This window comes from Python bivittatus, unplaced genomic scaffold, assembly GCF_059951505.1.
Source record: "Python bivittatus isolate LINGU-HERP-01145 unplaced genomic scaffold, Pbiv_v1 ctg000680_np1212, whole genome shotgun sequence".
In the NCBI taxonomy this organism is placed as follows: domain Eukaryota; kingdom Metazoa; phylum Chordata; class Lepidosauria; order Squamata; family Pythonidae; genus Python; species Python bivittatus.
Window position 1 is genome coordinate 5743949 of NW_028277095.1, and position 19728 is coordinate 5763676.

Below are 19728 nucleotides of genomic sequence, written 5' to 3' on the forward strand. Positions count from 1 at the left end.
GATCAGAAAAGGTGCTACCCAGCTCCTCCTGATGTTTTGCTACCATCGACTAACACGGCTCTCCTCCTGCCTTGTCCCCTAGGTTCATCCCGAGAGAGAGCAGCCAGTGCCAAATTTTACACGGCAGATGATCAAAGAGCTCTACTAGACCTTTTCTACAGATTCTTCCTCCTGGTGACTTTCATGTGCTTTCTTCCAATTCTTAAGTCAGCAGAAAAGGACACCAGCTGAGTTAGCAACAAGGCTTGCAAGTGACCCTGTCTCCTTCAGCTTTACTGTGGGACAATTTAAGGGCACGGAGTGGTGGATTTCTCTGGCTTCCCTTCCCACCCAGTATCACCAGCCCATGGAAAAAACCACCACCAGTTGCTATCCTTAATATATAGTGGAGCAAACTGGGGCAAGCGTGTGGGATGGAAGCATGAGACATTTTTCAAGTTGCCCGAGTGACAGGTCGCTCCCTCGGCATCAGCAACCTGCCATTTAGGCAATTTCCAAACATGGGTCTACCGGTCTTCTGGAAAGCCATACCTTCTCAAAAAATACTTAGCTGATGGGTTGGTGGGGCAGAGGTGGGGGGAAGCAGGTGGGAGATTGCACTGTGCACCAAGACAGCTCTCTCCTACTGTGTCCTCCATCCCATTAACTGGCCAACTTTGGGATGCAAGTTTACCAGTCTTTCAGAAAACTGGCAGATTCACGTTTGGAAATTGCCCAAGTGACAGGTGGCCAGCACTGGAAAGGTGTTGCAGGAAGCACTGAAGGCACTCCCTTTCCCATCACCCTACACCAGTGTTTCTCAACCTTGGCAACTTTGAGATGTGTGGACTTGAACTCCCAGAATTCTCCAGCCAGCAAGCTGGCTGGGGAATTCTGGGAGTTGAAGTCCACACATCTCAAAGTTGCCACAGTCGAGAAACACTGCCCTACACCTTTTGGCTGTGCCTGTGGAGGGGAAATGGGCAGAACTCTTGTTAATTTCTCCCCAGCTCCTAAAGATTTCCAGTGGTTAAGCGCTGCAAGAAAACTGGTACCAACAACCAAGAGGCTGTTTGTGGCAGGGCCCAAAAGCATTCCATGGAATATGCAAAATGACATTGGAGCAGGCAAGATTGCACCCCATCTCTAACAAATACAAACGATAAAAGCACAGCTCTCCAAAACCACCCGAGAAATAAAAACAATAGAAAATACATTCTACCCCTACCCCCGTTAGTAGAAACAACAGGAACAACACTTGGGACAAACCAGCAATGCACAGCTGGCAGAATCCATCTCCCTTTCACCATTCTATAAAAAGAAGAGTCTTTCTTTCTTAAATACAGGTTAACTGCTCTTTCAAGACTAATAAACAGGTCTAACACTCTACCGGAAGAATGATAGAGTCCTGCCCATAAGGATCTCTGAACAATGCTTGAATGATGCTCGGTCGGGCATTAGCAGGCCAATCTCTCTGCAGAAACCAGGTGTTTTTGCAGATGTCTTGCCTTGGCTAAGACTTCTCTTCCGTATCATGAGAAGCTATACCTACGAAATATGTGCCTATCGCGTAGCTATTAAAGAAGGGGCGAGCAATACAGCAGCGTTAGGCAACAGGACATCTGTGACCGCCTTAGACGGCATTATGCACCTCAGAATTATAATATTTTAAGTGAAGAATGTCAAAGATCTTGCAGGTTCATTAACCTGTGAGTCGAGTCTCAGATTTTGGTAATTCTACAGGATAGGTGACAATATATTTTTATTGCGTGCATGTGTGTGAGCTCCAACTCTGTTAGCCTTTTGCAAGACCTGGCTGTTCCCCCAGGCATTTGGGTTGCGGGGGGTGATATGAATGTTGCTACTACTGATAGTTAATAGTTAACAGCTTATCTTTGGGCATGGGGGGGTTTGTTTGGGGAGGTTTGTTTGTTTTTAATCTTGTAAACTGTCTAGAGTCACTTGTGTGAGATGGGTAGCTATATAAATGATATAAACTAAATAAAATGTCAGGAAAATAGCCATTTTTCAAAAAGCATGTGATAGTCAATGTCTACACCATGTTAAGGGAAAAATCGAAACAGAAACCAACAGAGTATGAAAAAAGTGATGTATTTCCTAACGTTCCATTCACATAGTTCAGAAGCAAATTATATATTATATCATACACAGGCACACACCCACATGAATGAAGGTTATATGAAATGTAACCTGGGTGTTCTCATTCATTTGAGCCCGTTGTGAATTCCGTAGGATGAAAAAAGTGCTTCGTGCAACAAGGGCTCAAGCATTTCTCTCTTCAGGCAGTATGTACTCCAATCCTAAATGCTGGAAAATCTCTTCCTCAGAGGCAGCGGGCAGGAAAATTTTCTGAAGAACATACATGAATGAATGAATGAATGAATGAATGAATGAATGAATGAATGAGCAAGCAAACTCCTTTTTCCTACATCCTACCCAGTGCTCAACATATTCCCTGTAGTTAAACCCACAGGAGCACCCATACATGTACAGCTGGACACACACAAGGACTTGATTCACACATTGTGCTAAACCATGGTTTGCTTAATTGTATTGGCTGGGGAACATGCTGCCATAACTCATGAGCTACAAACTGAAATGGCTGGATTTCAGAGCATGTCGAGCTAAATCTGGACTCTGCTTTCCAAGTAATCTCGCAGCTCCAAAGGGCCCAGAACTTGCCTTATGAGCTTGTGATTCCTATCTGTTACACATAGATGACACAACTACAGATACTCACTTAACAGAGAGGAATGACAAGTTCAGAGTTTTCCAAAGGAGAATCAAATATCCATATGGAAGACTGGAGGACTTATAGAGGCAGATCAGGATTAAGAACCAGGACATCTAAATGCAAAATTTCCTTGGTACTTTGGCACGAATCTGTTTAGGCAGGTCTCACAAACCTGGATCAACACCAAGAACTCTCTCAAGCTCCTTTGTGTCTTCTAATGACACCATCTGCTCTGAACTTTTGCAGAGAAAAGTGTCTATCCAAGGGTGCTAGATTCAAAGTCATTCCTCCTGAGATTCTCACCCCAGCAGCCTCTTACCTGCTCCAGGTGATAGAGCCCATGGCTGTTGAGGGTCATCTTCTTCTCATGCTTAGAGAAACGCCGGAGGTCTCGTTCAAAGTTCTGGGAAGCAGAGAGGACGATAATTAAGGAGTTATTAAGGCAAGTCATTCCCAAGTGAAGCACCAGGAAGATTCCATTTGCTAAAAGGCTCCTCTGAATGTGAAATACATATGAATGGAAGAGTTTGCCTGAAGTATCTCTGAACGATTACCTGCTCCATCCCAATCTTCTCTGAATTAATTTGGAAAGGCTGGGGGTGAGCCTGCCACTTCTCTGCATGAGAGACTACTGAACATCCCAAACTGGATGTCAACTCTGCATTGCAGAAATGCTGCTGGTGAGCAGAAATAAAGCCTCAAACAGGTCCTTCAAATATCCAGCTAGGAAAGCTTTCAAAACTAACAAGATGCTAATCAGATAATGATAGAATCAGAAGAACCCTTTTGCCTTCCTGTAACTGAAATCCATTATTCCATACACTCTGGAACAAATGAGAACAGGCCTTTTTTTACAGTTATCTGTATTCAATTTCCTTGTTTTATTGTCAGCCCAGTTCTTTAACCTATCCAGTTCACTCTGGATTTGGTTTCAATCTTCTGGAGTATCAAAGAATGAAAATGCCTAAGATTTCTTTTTCTTTATTCTTTTTCCTTCCGTAAGAGATTGTGCTGAAGCTGAGAAAAGAAGGGAAATATCTCAAAACACAAACAAGCAAAAGGTGGGAAATTCTATTACAGGCTAATCGAATAAAAGGACTCTTAATCCCTCATACAAACATTCCATGAAAAAGAGAGTCAAAATTTTCAAAGAGATCCCCGCCAGGAACTCGCTAATAAGGGAGGCCTGGAGGGTTCCTATTTCAGTTCCCAAGATTCTGCACTTTAAGCTCTAGTTCTTGGCATTAAAACTCATTCAAGAAAGTCTGTGTGAATCTTTCTTCCTGGATTGTGCTCTGCACTGGAGGGGCTTGACCCTTCCTCACAAGGGATGCAGAAGGAGCGCAGCTTCAGCTTAAAGCAAATGCTTTGCATGCAAGAGCACCTAGCATCTCCAGGTAAACTCAGAAAACACCTGTTGGAAATCCTGGATGGCATGGATGGATGGATGGACGGACGGACGGACAGACAGATAGATAATCTCCTATGTCCCTCCCAAACCATTGTCTCCTCTTTCCATGGTTTCATCAGCATCCTCAGAATGCTTTCCTCTAACCAACCTATAATTTTGCTTCAGATACAATATTCCTATATTTTTGCAGAAAATGTGGAGACTTTTTTTCCCCACTAGATTTGCAAATAGAGCTGAAGAGAAGGCAGGAGGAGGCTCCAGCGCATCACTCCCATGTTATATAATGTTCTGTCTGACAAGTTACAGGTAGACATCGACTTACAACCACAATAGGGACCAGAAAATTCGTCATTAAGCAATATGGTCATTAAGCGAGGCATCATGTGACCGCACCCAATTTTACAACATTTTTTGCTGCAGTCATTAAGTGAATCATGTGGTCATTAAGCAAATCACACAGTCATTAAGTGAATCATGCATTTCCCCATTGATTTTGCTTGCCAGAAGCTGGGTGGGAAGGTTGCAAATGGCAATCACGTGACCCTGGCATGCTGCAACAATCATAAGTGTGAGGACTGATGGTAAGTCAGCGCTGTTGTAATTTTGAACAGTTGCTAAATGAATGATCGTAAGTTGAGGACTACCTGTAATGTTGGCCATCCACTCAGGGTTTTTCCAAAAGGTGTTAAAACTCTGATTTGGCCTTTTCAACTATCAGTAACGATTCTAACAGGGTTTGTAGTTTCAAATGATTTCAAGTACTATTGTTTTTTTTATGATGAGGCACCATCTTGATAACTACCATGGAAAGACAGTATATAACTACTGTTAATACATGGAAGGTACTGTAAATACATTCCTACAGTAAGGAATAGATCCTAAAGCCTTCAGATGTTGCTATACTTTATACAAACCCAGTCAGCTGGGAGTTGTAATTCTGCAACATCTACAGGGTCCACGTTCCTCATCCCTCACCTTCTTGAGATAAGGGGAAATTGTCAGCTGCCATTTCATGAGAATACTGAGGGCTCTTGACCAGCAATGGGTGCCCTACACAAATGGTGCAATCATTACGCCCAACCCCAAGGGCAGATCTAGCTTGAGGGGTTTTTTCTGGGAAACCAGGAAAGATTTTCCTCCTATTTTCTAATTAAGAAACATCATTTACTTGACCTGTATTTTTTCATTTCTATTTGTTTTCATTTCATTTCCTCCCCACCCCAAAACTTTGGAGTCCTACTTAATCTGACATCCCGGATACCTGCATGGTTTACCTACACAGAGAACATGAAAAGCTCATTGGGGACCCTTTAACACCAGGTTTTTCCCAAGGTCACATTCGAATGAAAACAAAACCAAACTAAGTTCAAACACAGGATATCAGCCCACATTACCCTTGAGCCGGTCCAGCCAAGCAAAGCAAATGGAAACTGGCTGTAGGGGGTCTCAACCAAGTCCACCCGCACAGCTTTCCAGAGACTGGATGCTCCAGACCCCGTTGAGGCGCCCAGCTTCTGAGCCCCAGCACCGCCTTGATTGCTCCCAGCGAGGTCTCCCAGATGGAAGATGGAGAGGCAGCGTTCGAAATGGTCCATGGTGCTTGAATGGTCACTAACCCACAGCTCTTCGTCTTCGAGGGAGGGCAAACTGTTTCGGTGGGTGCTGTGATACAGCAAGAAGCCCTGCGAAAAGAGAGACCCAAAGGTCCTACGTATTGGGAGCCACACCCAAGGCTTATATGGTACTCATTCATGCACAAACCCCAGCTAAGAAAGGTTTGGGTAGGATTAAGAGTTGCCTGCTGTTCAGGAGCCCATTGGCAACCTACAATAGTGATTCTTCCCTTGAAGCCGTACCGTACATACCATTATGCTATTCCAGTGTTTCTCAACCTTGGGAACTTGAAGATGCCTGGACTTCAACTCCCCAAATTCCCCAGCCAGCATACTAGAGTGTAATACACAACTGTCACCAACCTAAAGATCCTACTTTCAGATGCATGCACAACAATCAAGGCAACATCCATTCATACTTACTGATGTAGTTTAGCATTCATAATTAAACCTATAGGTCCACTTCCCTGCTTGCATTCATCAACTCCACTCCACAGTACCAGATTATCTTCATTAGATCTATGACCTCCTTCTCTTCACAAGCACACAACATACCTATTTTGCTTCCATTCTTTTCCTTTGCTACTTCATGTTGTTGACTATTTACTCTTCCTACATTCCAAGTCTCAACCTTCATATGCCGTGGTTGTTACCAGACAGGCCCATAGGCTATCATGGCTTTGGTCAATCATAGCTTTTACCTTACAATTTTTAGACAGGTTACCAGCTTCAGTCATATTTGGGCCAAATACAGCATTTCCTGCTACGGGTTAATTGTAATTGCCCATTTTGGCTTCTGTTAGCCACTGTGCTACAAGTATAAGCAAACCCAGGCTCAGGCTATTTGCAAGTTGGGAATTTTAATCTAGAGCAGTGTTTCTCAATTTTGGTAGCCTGAAGATGCATGGACTTCAACTCCCAGAATTCCCCAGCCAGCATGCTGGCTAGGGAATTCTGGGAGTTGAAGTCCACATATCTTAAACTTGCTAAGGTTGAGAAACACTGCTATGGACGTTCAGTCAGCTGTGTGGAGAACATCATAAGCACCATGGTCTCAGGCAGAAAAATGTCTTGAGTCATCCTGGTTGGAGGATACACATGAGTCCAGCTTTGTGTGAATGAACAGATGAAGAGATGTGTCTGATCCAGCCAGGAAAATAACCACGTTCTCCATTCTTTCTCTTTCTAGAGCTTTTGCCTGCATTCTGCCAACTGTTCCTCAAAATCAATTCCAAAGAGCCCAAAACATTATTTTGCTGTCTGGGCTCTCTGCCTCTTCATTCAGAGGAAAGCAGGCAAGGATGATCTAACAGGATGCTCTGAACTTCTGCTGTGGAACTTGCAAGAATGGAGAGGTCAGAACAACACTTGGTAGTGGGCAATCCTTCTAAATAGCGGGCACTCAGGATTCATGGTTTAATTCTTTGTTTCTTTGAATACTTCTGTTTGCCCATTCCTGCACTGCAGATCTATGGCTTCAATGCAATTTTTTTTTAAAATTTACCTTCACTGCTTCCACCCACATTCGGATCTGCCTCTTTTCCCAGCTCCTCCCCTACCACCTTGCATTCCAGCCTTCACCTACCTGGCTATCCAGGATACTGATGACTCTGCACAAGAGTCCCATTTCTTGACCTTCAGAAGGGTGTGTGATGAGCAGGTCCACATCATGGCCACATGGCTTCCCTCTATTGGGGGAGGCACAACAGCAGATTTATGGCTAAGTGCCAGCATTGTTGCATAAGCCACCATTGGCTGGATTCACACAACACGTTACAATCATATTATAACATAGCACAATCTGGGAATCCAATCACTGAAAGGGCTCAAACCATGTGCAAAACTAAAATGTGGGTTTAGTGGGTAATGGAATCCAGACACCATGGTTTTTCAATCTATCGTCCTTCTACAGTGTTTCCTAGCATTGGCAAGTTCCAGATACATGGACTTCAGCGCCCAGAATTGCCCAGCTAGCACAACTATTGCTGAAATTTCAGGGAAATAAGTCCACCATTCTGGAAATTTATTTATGTATTTATGTATTTATTTATTTGTCATATTTATATGTTCACTCATCTCACAGAACGTGTCTCTGGGCGGCATACAATAAAACCATATGATAACAGTATTAAAACACACTACCATTAAAAACATTAATGTTATTATTAAAAGAGATTAAGTGAGAGCACTGGATATTAGGAACGGTGGAGCCACCTCAGCAGATCGCTGTTCCCTTGAGACCCGCAGGCCTGTTGACACGGCCAAGTTTTGAGGGATTTCTGGAAGGATGGCAGAGAAGGGGCCAATCTCACCTCGGGGGGGATGATGTTCCATTAGGTGGGTGCCACAGCAGAAAAAGCCTATCTCCTGCGTTCTACTAGATGTAACTTCTTAGTAGACGGGACTCACAACGTACCTCTTCTGCCAGATCTGATGGGACGGGCAGATGGAATCGGGAAGAGGCGGTCCCTCAAATAACCCGGCCCCGTAAAGGGCTTTAAAGGTCAGAACCAGCACATTGAATTGGACACGGAAGCAAACTGGCAACCAGTGCAGCTTGCGGAGCAGAGGTGTAACGTGTGCCATTCTGGTATAGTCCCAGGACTGGCAGGCCTAAAACCCAGAACCCCTCACTCTTGCCAGGGAACAGCTGAACCCTTGTGCTCCCCATCCAGACCCCCACAGCCTCCAGGCACCAGGATAAGACATCAACAGCATTGCTTAATTCACCAGGGGCAGAGATGTATCATTGGGTATCATCAGCATGCCCAGGTTGGAAAAGTCTGGCTTAAAACAATATATTAATCAGATCAAAGGAAAGGGAAGAAGTAAGATCTCAACACTCACTGTATATGGGCCACACAAAACAGCAACACAATGTGCTTGTCCAATCTTTATAAGCTTAAATTATGGGAGAACACCGACTCCAGAGGGTGATTTCTTAATGGATGGGTTCACAGAAAGCACTCAAGTATAGTTCATTTTAACTGTGATTTGTTACAGACAAGAATGGTTCAGGCACATCATTAAGCCATAGTCTACTTTCACTGGGTTTCACTTTGCAGGATTTGTGAACCCAGCAAATTATACCTTAGTCAACCAACCATGTTTCAGAAAGCTTGTGGTGAGTGCAGTATTTAAACTCTACCACAAGTCTAAGCTACAAATACAAGCCACTTAGGAAAACTGGTTCCAACTGAGAATTATAATTTCTGGAGGGTATTAAAATATCTTTAGATTTCTGCCACTTTCACAAAACATCCCCTGAGGTTCTTAATACCTTGATGGTCAAACCATGTTTTTGTCCGCTAGTGGTTGACATTTGTGGTCTCAGGATCTCTAGCGAAGATGTTTCCCAAGGGGAAAGCCCTTTGAAAGGGCCTATTCAGGCTCTGAACTGCACCAGGAAATCCAGAACTACCCACTTTGATTTAACTAGCCTCCATTTCACTAGGCTGTCCAGAGGTCACCATCCAAATCAATTCACCTCCGAAATCCTCCAGTCAGAGTGACCGTTGCTCCTGGTGAGATCTGCTCAACTGCCTTGCGCACCACCTGGCTGATAGCCTCAGCTTCCCAGAGCTCCACGGGGGTATTGAGGTCCTCGTAATGAAGGAGCCCTGTGGGGAAGATCAGCCCAAGTCATCAAGAGAAATCAGCGATCAAGTGATCACCAGCCCAAGTGATCAAGAAGATCAGCCCAAGCCATCAAAACCAGGGATCATCTGGATCAAGCTGTTCTACACCAAACGGACAGAAATGTAGTTTAAGGGCCAGATTCAAATCCTGACTTCTCCAAAAACACTTCTGTAAAAAGCCTGTAGAATGTAACCGATCTCCTCCAGATTTAGGTAAATTGCAGGTCCCAGAATTCCCAGCTGGCAAGACTGTTGGCTGGGAGTTGTGATACCAACTTTTTTGCATTTCCTTTCCTTCAAGCTGCAAAAACAACTGGACCCATTCTTTTCTCAGCACAATAAATTATATAAAAGCTTTTTAAGTTAAGTCTTTCAGAGCTGTTTATTAGGAAGACCTATCAGTCACAACCAAGCAAGATTTTAGAGGTGGGCATTTGACTGGCATGTCTGTGTGTGTGTGTGTGTGTGTGTGTGTGAGAGAGAGAGAGAGAGAGAGAGAGAGGCCTGCCTTGCTAAATTTGGTAGATTATTAAAGTATTAAATTTATTAGAACTATTTAAAACGCCACTTTGATCAACTGCTTCGATGCTTATGTTATTTGGAAAAAATGGTTGCTCTGTGAATCACAGGCTTTTTATGCATTAGGATGTTTTAAGCAGCCACATGAGGTCAGAGTCTTTCTAATACTTAGCTCAGTTAATCTTTCTCCTCTCTCCTATTATAAAGCGCAAGATTCAGTCTACACATATTTATGGAAAATCAAAATGGAAAGAAAGCAATTTTATATCAACTGCTAAAAATCATAGCGTTATTTTTTTAAAGGCAGTTGTGCCAGAGAAGTGAACCTTCTCAGAGCTTAATGAAATACTGAATAACTCACTACTCTTCCCCCGCTAAAAACTTTGTGGTCTGGATGTTCTCCACCCTGAGCTGAAGCAAAATCATAATCATCATATTTCCAGGATAGTTTTACCTATCAGTCCAAACCTCCAGTCTCCCATTCCGTTGCTTTAATATGGTGCCACCAAAGGGGCCTTCAAATAAAATAAATAAAAATTACTTCCCTTTTGCACAAATTACTCACCAGCTTGCTGTTCTAAGTTCAGTTTTATCTGATGCAGTTGCAAGTCAGCCAGGGTTCTGAGCCCTCTCTGGTACCACTGGCTGGCTATCTTTACCCCAACTCCGAAGATCTTCGTGAAAAGCTACGGAGCAAAACACATCCATTAAAACATCACCCTCACCTGGTCAAGCCAAAGGTCCATAATTCAACCACGTAACAGGCCAGGAACGGAGGAAGAAATTCATACTGGCTGGGCATTTTGAAAAACAAAACAAAACCATTGTTTGTTACTAGTATTTTCCTGGACTTCTCTGGTCCAGTTTCTTTATTAAAGAAAGCTAGGTTAATTATAAGACTAAAAAACAGGTTAAGATCCATTTTCAGCCCTGGATATTCACTGGGTAACTTTGGGCCAACACACCTCCCAGGGTTGTTGTGGGGCTAAAATTGGGAGAGTGAATGCTAAGCCCAGCGCCTTTCCTGCCTGGAGAAAAGCTGGGATGTCTCTCTCATGAATAAATACACGTATCTGTTAAAACATGTTAAAGAAAGCGGTATGGGAAGAACATGCAGATTAGGGAGAATTACACACAGCAGCAGAATAGATGTAGACATACACAAATGTGTACAAATTATTAAGCAGCCTTTGAGTGAAAACGATACTGAAATGGGAAGGAACTGAAAGAAGGAAAAAATGAAGTAAAATGCAATTGTGCAGATTTGCCCACCTCTAGAACAGAATGAAATTTCTTGATTGTGCTCTTTGCCAGCACCCTAGAACAGATGATTGGAACTGCAAACTTTTCATCTCTCCAGGTCTGCTAGTGTGGCACAATCTTTGATTTAGCCTCCGCAATGGGATAACTATACACTGAAGCTGTAGGTCTCAGCTCAGACATCCTAGTCTAATACCTGAAAGGCATATCTGAATGGGGTTCCGCAAGCTAACTGTAGCTAACTAAACAAGCCATAGTTTGGTGCACCTTAAATGGCACCCAGAAACCTGTGGGTTACCTGGCATTTCATATCGGTTTAGTCAATTTCATTTGTTCCTTCTGCCATAGTATTTCAGCTAGTAAAATGAGAGATGGCCAGGAACAATGCCAGTGAAACTGACTAGATTACCTGTCTGAGTGTCTGGTTCGGTCAATTCCATGCTGACCTATAGCCTATTGATGAATATTTTCTTCCTGTACTAAAACCGTTTTCAAACACGCAATCTACAGAAGTAGAGAACTGTGAACGGCTCATCAAAATGGGATTTTCTCCAAGCTGATCACGCCCCCCCCCCAACACAAACGGGCAGATTCTCTTTGACCTTGGTGGAACACTTGTGAAAAATGAAAATTATAAAAACAAAATTTGCTGTAAAGGGAACCATCAGAGAGCATTTGCTACAGTCCCCCTCAACATGCATTCAACATTTTCCTTTGAGAAGGTTGTGCCCAAGGCTTCCAAGCCAGGAAATCCAAGATATTTTGGACTTATACATTTCTATTTCTTAGATTTATATCCCAGCCTCTACAGGAACTCATGGCAGCATACACTGCATTCTCTACTTTCTCCTCCAGTAACCCTAACAGGTAGGCAAGGCCGAGCGAAAGCAACTGGCCCAGTCACCCAGTAAGCTTCCAGTGTGGAAGGTGACCTTGAATTTAGGTCTCCCTTGTTGTAGACCAACACTTTAACCCAGTGTTTCTCAACCTTGGCAGCTTTCAGACGTATGGACTTCAATCCCAGAATTCCCCAGCCAGCATGGCTGGCTGGGGAATTCTGGGAGTTGAAGTCCACACGTCTGAAAGCTGCCAAGGTTGAGAAACACTGCTTTAACTGCTAGATTTCAATTATTATTTACTGTGCTGTCTGGGGGTTATGGAAGTTGAAGATTTTAATTAAGATTTGCATGGCCACCCATCTCATCCTTGCAACTCTAGGTGGCTAACAACAAATAAAACCCCGTAAAAAACATCAAAACACATGAAAAGCCAATCACAATAACTTGAAACCACAACTCCACAGGTTCCAACTAAGATCTCTAGGTTGGGCAAGTGGATTATAGCAGCACGCTGAATCAGAAGAGAAGTGCTTAAAAACCCATAAATAATTTTCACAAAAATAAAATTCAGGGCCAGGGCCCTCTAAAGTTTTCCACCATGAAGGCCTCAACCTGTTAGGCAGATAGGTGAAGATTTGTTCTCACGGGGCATCATTTTTCTGGATTTTGCTAGATGTGGAAGACGTTCCATGAGTTATTTACGGCATCAACTATTCAGTGGCAATTGTTGTTTACTCAGTGGTTGAGATTTCAACACATATCTTGACCCTAGTACACTGAGGACTAGAAACTTACATAAGCACTCCCAAATTTAAGAAGTTAATATTCTCATGAAACCAGTTGTGCACCCAGGATTTATGCAGTACTCTGTTACAATAGTGATGCATGAAAAGCCACACCCCAAATTCAATGCTGCGTTCAACACCCAACAGTAGCCATTGGTCAAAGAGAATCATTGCACCTTCATTGTCCTGTATCTCTCAGACTGTCTGACTTGCTCCACCTCTGCAGACATGCCATCTTCCAGCATTTCCTGTTTGGAAGACACAAACAATACAGAAGTTTCCAAAGAAAGAACTGTGTTTTACCTTAGAGACAAATACATTTATGAGATGTTGTAAATCTCAGTCCACTTTTTCAGATGAACGAGATAGAATCCCAAGAAAAGTGTTTAGTGCTTTAAAAAATATACAGGTAGCCCTTGGCTTTTGACCATTTGTTTAACAACTGTTCAAAGTCACGACGGCGCTAAAAAGTGACTTATGACTGGTCCTCACACTTACAACCATCACAGTGTCCCCACGGTCATGTGACCAAAATTTAGGCACTTGGCAACTGCCATGTATTTACGATGGTTGCAGTGGCCTGGGGAGATGTGATCGCCATTTGCGACCTTCCCAGGGGGCTTCCAACAAGCAAAGTCAATGGGGGAAGCCGGATTTGCGGCAAAAAAGGTCGTAAAATTGGGCACAATTCACTTAACAACCGCATCATTTAGCAACAGAAGTTCTGGTCCCAATTGTGGTTGTAAGTTGAGGACTACCTGTATTCACAGTCTTTTTTGAGGATGGAAAGCAAAGAGGGGAGAATTTATTTATCTATCTATCCATGAAACTGGGCGGCAAACAAAATAAAAACAGAATTTCATTCAAGCCAAGTAAAGCTTCATCAAGGATCAATAAAAACACGAAACCACTACATCCATGCCAGAGTTCCCATGCCAGCATCCAGACCCCAGTGCCTGAGGGAAGGACCAAGTCTTCATGTCCTTGCCAAAGGCCAATAGAACAGGGGCTGTCTGAATTTCAGCAAATCCATCATTGCTCAAGATTTATGGTCCTGAGAAAAGAACATGCTTAAACAGTCAGCGTGTCAAGTCCACGATGTCCAACTCTCAGTTCTGAAGCATTCTCATGCAACCAGTCTTGGTTCAGACAAATACTTCTTTATTAAGAGGTACATGTAGCTTGTAAACAGAACATTGCTAAAACTAATGCCTTGGGTAAACCTCCCTCTATTTATCCCCCCTCCCCTTATTGCCTGGCATGGTGACTCCTCTTCACTGTTGTTGACCTCTCTCCTTCCTCCCCGAGCTTCTTCTGGGCTCTTTGGGCCCCAGCTGCCTGGCCGGCAATCAAGCCAGTCTAAATTGCCCATATATGGTTAAGCTGCTTCCCAACTCCCCTTACAACCATTAACAGCCACCCCCCCTCCTTAGTTACAAGTGGCAGAAACAAATCAATCCAACTCCCAACGAATCCAATACAATGGAAAACAACAACAGTTGGGTGATGCAGGTTCTGACACAGCGGGTGTCAAAGAAGAAACATTTTAAAGGAAAAGTGAAATGCAAGGCAAGAATGTTATTACGCACAAGGAGAGTTGGAACGGAAAATGATGCTAGAAGGGGTAAGACAACCTGGGGATCAGAGAATCCTCGGGTTGGAAGGGACCTTGGAGGTCTTCCAGTCCAACCCCCTGCCGGAGTCCTCATCCCATCTCGGACCAATAATTGTCCAATCTTTTCTTGAAAACCTCCAGTGACGGAGCACCCACAACTCCGGCAGGCAAGAAGATTACATTACCTGGATAATTCTCCGCGAATGCTCTCCAACGCAGGGCACGGTGTGGAGTTGCTGAATTCTCTTGACCCTCCAGGGTAGGGACTTCAGCACTGAAGCGGCTCTGGAAAAGGCCAGGCTGCGGACGTCGCTGCCACAGAACCTGGCCTCTTCTGCCATGGTTTCTAGCGCGTCCTAGCAAAAGGCCAGCAGCCACATTAACCCCTGGAGGAACCCTTGCCAAAACCAAGTCCAAACCCTCAAAAGAGGGTTCAAACCCTTAGACCTCCCAACGATCCAGCTACTCCCTGCAGCTGAAGCCCCCCCCCATTAACAATTAAAAAGGATGATGCCTGAAAACAAAATAAGGCACTTAAAAAAGACTGAAATGGAAGTATGAACAAAAAGAATCACAAAAAAAAGAGCAAGTATATTAAGTCCAAGGCCTCTTTTGAACTTAACCTGGCCTGGAATATCTGACAAACCTCTCCTATCTGAACGTACCTTACCTTAAAAAGCTAGTTCAGTCCTTCCAGTTGCATAGCAGTGAGGGCTGTACCATGTGTCCCATCAAAGGTGGAATGCGCAAGGATTCAGGAATGGGGGGGCATCAAAATACCTTGAACCCAACCAAGTCACTGTCACCAACATGTTTTACCACATTGGCATCATTGTGGTTAGGAATGGGGATCCCGTGGCTTGGTCTACGCCAGTGTTTCTCAACCTCAGCAACTTGCTGAGCTGGGGAATTCTGGGGGTTGAAGTCCACCCGTCTTCAAGTTGCTGAAGTTGAGAAACAGGGTCTACCCCAAGTGAGTCAAATTACCGTGAGTGCGGTGTTGTGGTGCAGCAGAGGAGTCCGTCTCTGGCAGATGTAGGGAGCCACCTGGCCTTTCTCTTCTAGCGGCTCTGCAGGGGCAGTCACCTGAGCCAAAGGGGACAGAGAAGATGCGTTCAGAATTTCCAAATCACCCTTCAACGAAGGCGCAATAAGAGTGTTATAAACCTCAATTTTGTGTCTCGGTTCACATTCTAGCAAAGTCTCAAAGAAATGGGGAAGGGTGCTTAGTCAACCACATGAGTGAAACAAACACGAGTTCCAAGCAGTGCCGTTAATGGAGAAAATGGCCAGATGACCAACTGTTTGTAGAAAAGAGTTCTTAATTCTTTTTCTTTTTTCTTTCAGTTTATTCCCATCACGGAAGCAGCAGTCCGCAACAAAGGAAAATATTCATCCTTTGCTTTGGAGAAGATACAGATGATGAATTCTAATTAAAAAAAGCCAGCCAGTCTATCTTTATTGAGGATATGAACCGGCACAAATAAAAGCAAAGACATTTTTAAAAAAAACACGTGGCCCATAACAGCGTCCCTTTGAGGGAGCTGGAATATAATATTTATTAGTGCCATTAAAGCACTCAGAACCAGCACCAGACGTTTATGCCTCCTAATAAAGTTTAGCACACCTTAGGTCTCTTAAAGAATGCCCCACCCCTAACAAAAAGCAGGAAACCTGGCCTTGCCCATTTCCAACCCCATTCTGTGACCATCCCCACACTCTGTCATTCTTGGATGCCAGAAATAATACTGCATTTACCCAAAAAAGAAAGGGCGGATTTTTGCCTTCCAATAATTCATTGTAAAAAAGGGGGGTTGTTTTAGATTTGTCATGAATACAGTAGGAGGACAAATGAGCTTTTCTCGTCGTCTCATCATTTCTTTTGTTGGGTGGAGGGATCGTCTTGAATTCAGGGATTCTTCCTTTTGGGTAAATATGAAAGAAGACATGCCCCATCACTGGAGGACTCAAGTTAAATTAGTGTTTCTCAACCTTGGCAGGTTGAAGATGTGTGGACTTCAACTCCCAGAATTCCCCAGCCAGCCATGCTGGCTGGGGAATTCTGGGAGTTGAAGTCCACACATCTTCAACCTGCCAAGGTTGAGAAACACTGATTTAACTGCTAGATTTCAATTATTATTTACTGTGCTGTCTGGGGGTTATGGAAGTTGAAGATTTTAATTAAGATTTGCATGGCCACCCATCTCATCCTTGCAACCCTAGCCTAGGTGGCTAACAACGAATAAAACCCTGTAAAAAAAAATACCATAACACATGAAAAGCCAATCACAATAACTTGAAACCACAACTCCACAGGTTCCAACTAAGATCCCTAGGGTGGGCAAGTGGCTTATAGCAGCACGCTGAATCAGAACAGAAGTGCTTAAAAACCCTTAAATAATTTTCACAAAAATAAAATTCAGGGCCAGGGCCCTCTAAAGTTTTCCACTATGAAGGTCTCAACCTGTTTAAGTTAGGCAGATAGGTGAAGATTTGCTCTCACTTGGCATAAAGTGTAGACCAACACTTTAACCCAGTGTTTCTCAACCTTGGCAGGTTGAAGATGTGTGGACTTCAACTCCCAGAATTCCCCAGCCAGCCATGGGAGTTGAAGTCCACACATCTTCAACCTGCCAAGGTTGAGAAACACTGGGTTAGATAAAAGACACATCGATGAAAAGCTACAGTCTTGGTCTCAAAGACAAGTTCTGAGTGCCACCTGCAGGAACCCTTTCATACCCTCAGACGGTGCCTGGGTTCAATCTCGACGGGCCGTCCAGCAGCCATGCTTTCAGTGAACCAGCTGAGGTCTAGCAGAGCTGGGCCATCTCCTACAGCTTTGGCAGGTGGCCTCCCATTCTTCTTCAGCCACTCAACCACCTCATCTCCGGAATTGCCTTCAGACACAACGTGGGTCACTTTGGCACTAGGAAAAGCGCAACGATTTAAGGAGTTGAGCGATGCAGGTTAAGGCTTAGATGAGGTTAGCGCTAAGCACCCCCTTTGCTTCAAGATGGAGGACGTCAGGAGCCCAAGGATGGCTTGGCAGATCGAGCCAGCTGGCTACCATTCTGCAGCTGTTAGGGGTGCCAGAAACTCACCACTGCAGACAACTCCCATTAAGCAGAGCCCCTGTTTAAATGTGATATCACTGAGAGGTGTACACCTTCAGAAGACATGGACTGCACACAGGGTTTTGGACTTCCACAGAAGTACCCATTTAGCTGTTAAATGAATGCATTAACTTCAGCCTTCTCCGACCGAGGCACACCCGTCCACATACCTCAGCAGCCCCGAGAGCATCTCTTGCAGTGTTCCCAATCAGCAGGGCCAAAAGGATCCAGGCTGGCAACATCCAACTCAACTTGCACAAGCGGTTGGGGCAGCCAGAACCATCTAAGTTCTTAAGAGATCCGAAGATAAATTTGCGGAGGGTGTGCAAGCAGCATGTTTTTACCCGAATAGCTAAAGGAAGAACCCCATGCTCTGAAGCACCCATCTCTGAATACCAGGTAAATATTTTTAATGGCCCCTTTTGGAGGCTTTCTGGAAACACCTGACCGGCCCCTGTTGAAAGCAGAAAGCCACCCCAGTTGGATCTTGTGAGCCCTACCTCCTTTTTGAGGAATCGAAACCCACATTTCAGCACAGCCAAGCATCTGAACTGCTGTTCGGCCTACAAGGCTTCCAAGATCGGCCAGCCGAAGCCCCACAAATCTCCACTTCAACCGATGGGGATTCCTCCTGATTTACATTTTCCCTAGCCCTTCAGCCCACTCCCATTGGAACGCCTACCTGCAGGGATCATCCACACGAAAGCCTCGGCTGCAAGCCAAGGAGGTGAGGAACGTTTTGCGGCTGGCGCCCATCCTCTTCTCAACCAGACCGAGCACCACTTCGGGGAAACGGACCAGGCACTCTGAGTGAGCGGGCCCAGCAGGCTCAGCCCGACGAGGACGCCGTTTTTTCACCGGCAGTTGGGCCATGATCAGCCCCCTGATGGACCCACTCTGCCCTCTTCAGTGAAGCCCAGCTACAGACAGGAAGGAAGGAAGGAAGGAAGGAAGGAAGGAAGGAAGGAAGGAAGGAAGGAAGGAAGGAAGGAAGGAAGGAAGGAAGGAAATAAAGAGAGAAAGAGAAAGAGAAAGAGAGAAAGAAAGAAAGAAAGAGAGAGAGAGAGAGAGAGGGAGGGAGGGAGGGAGGGAGCGAAAGAAAGAGAGAGAGAAAGAGAGAGAAAGAAAGAAAGAAAGAGAGAGAGAGAGAGAGAGAGAGAGAGAAAGAAAGAAAGAAAGAAAGAAAGAAAGAAAGAAAGAAAGAAAGAAAGAAAGAAAGAAAGAAAGAAAGAAAGAAAAAGATAGATTACTTGGTTTGCTTCATGGGAAGAATTTTCAGCTCTTTAACCCAGTGTTTCTCAACCTTGACAGCTTGAAGATAGATGTGTGGACTTGAACTCCCAGAATTCCCCAGGCAACATAGGGAATTCTGGGAGTTGAAGTCCACACATCTTTCAGCTGCCGAGCTGAGAAACGCTGCTTTTACCGCATAATTAGGCCCACATAAACCCTTCGGATAGTTATGCCCAGCACGCAAGCAAAGCGTGAGAAACAGGACACGTCAAACTAACCGCTGCAATCTTCGGCCTGGTCGTTTGTAAACACAGAAGCAACTTTCTCCCGCAAATAATCAACAGGCGGCGAGGAAAGGGATTGGGAGTCAGCCTCGCCCGCGCTGAGCCATAGCAAGCCACATTCCCAACCTTATTTTTTAAAAAAGGAGAAGAAAAGGGCCTGCCCGCCCCCACCGCCGGGCCAGGTCGATGCCCAGCCAGTTTGGGGGCAGCCTCCGTTGCCTTAACTATCCCCCGAGGTCAGTTTGGGAGGAGGAGGAGGAGGATGCTCCGGGGGGTGGGGTGGCATGCAGAACTGCAAAGCCTCCCGCTTCGGGGAGAATGCAAGGAAGGCTTCCCGGGCGGAGAAGGGGGCTCTCAGCAAGCCTCGCGCCTTCAGCAGTGAACGGTTCAGAAATGGGTCGGTGGGTGGGCGGATGGGTGGGTGGGCGGATAAACAAACAAACGAACGAACGAACGAACATCAAACCTTCTTCTGCGGTTCGCCCCCGGAAAGGAAGAGCGCGCGCCTCCCTCCCCCGAGCCGCCGAGCCAGCTTCGCGAGCGGCGCCTGCGAGAGGCTGCGCCGCCCAGCCGGGCGCGGGAGCTGGGCCAGGAGACCCCTCCAGCTGCAGCAGCTGTTCCCGCCGCGGCCCGGGGGAGGCAGCCCCGCCCCGCCCCGCCCCGCCCCTTATGCCAATACGCGCC

General features: G+C 45.0%; 1 protein-coding gene and 1 long non-coding RNA gene across 2 annotated transcripts in view; one reads left to right on the plus strand and one right to left on the minus strand.

Moving 5' to 3' along the window:
- The window catches only part of LOC148214403 (uncharacterized), a 28943-nt gene extending 12528 nt beyond the window's left edge, over window positions 1–16415 (plus strand). Inside the window, exon 3 of the long non-coding RNA XR_015798133.1 lies at window positions 15762–16415. This is a non-coding gene — a long non-coding RNA (uncharacterized LOC148214403). The remainder of the gene's footprint in view (window positions 1–15761) is intronic.
- Window positions 915–19722, minus strand: POLM (DNA polymerase mu). Its single transcript, XM_088151969.1, has 12 exons — window positions 19511–19722; window positions 18210–18447; window positions 17154–17340; window positions 15402–15500; window positions 14600–14770; window positions 12976–13047; window positions 10481–10601; window positions 9246–9378; window positions 7344–7446; window positions 5540–5827; window positions 3054–3137; window positions 915–2349 (listed from the first exon to the last, which is right to left on the minus strand). Exons 2-12 carry the CDS (start codon window positions 18398–18400, stop codon window positions 2263–2265), a joined length of 1536 nt encoding a protein of 511 aa, XP_088008095.1. The 5' UTR covers window positions 18401–18447; window positions 19511–19722; the 3' UTR covers window positions 915–2262.
- Between the last annotated feature and the right edge of the window lie 6 nt (window positions 19723–19728).

What these genes read in the sequence shown, in the direction of transcription:
- POLM (XM_088151969.1), bottom strand. Translation starts at nt 18,400, where the DNA reads ATGGCCCAACTGCCGGTGAAAAAACGGCGTCCTCGTCGGGCTGAGCCT. An exon ending in ATTCGCGGAGAATTATCCAG is followed by an intron (nt 13,048 to 14,599) that starts GTAATGTAATCT and finishes TCTTCCAAACAG; the next exon opens with GAAATGCTGGAAGATGGCAT. An exon ending in GAACTTAGAACAGCAAGCTG is followed by an intron (nt 9,379 to 10,480) that starts GTGAGTAATTTG and finishes TCTTCCCCACAG; the next exon opens with GGCTCCTTCATTACGAGGAC.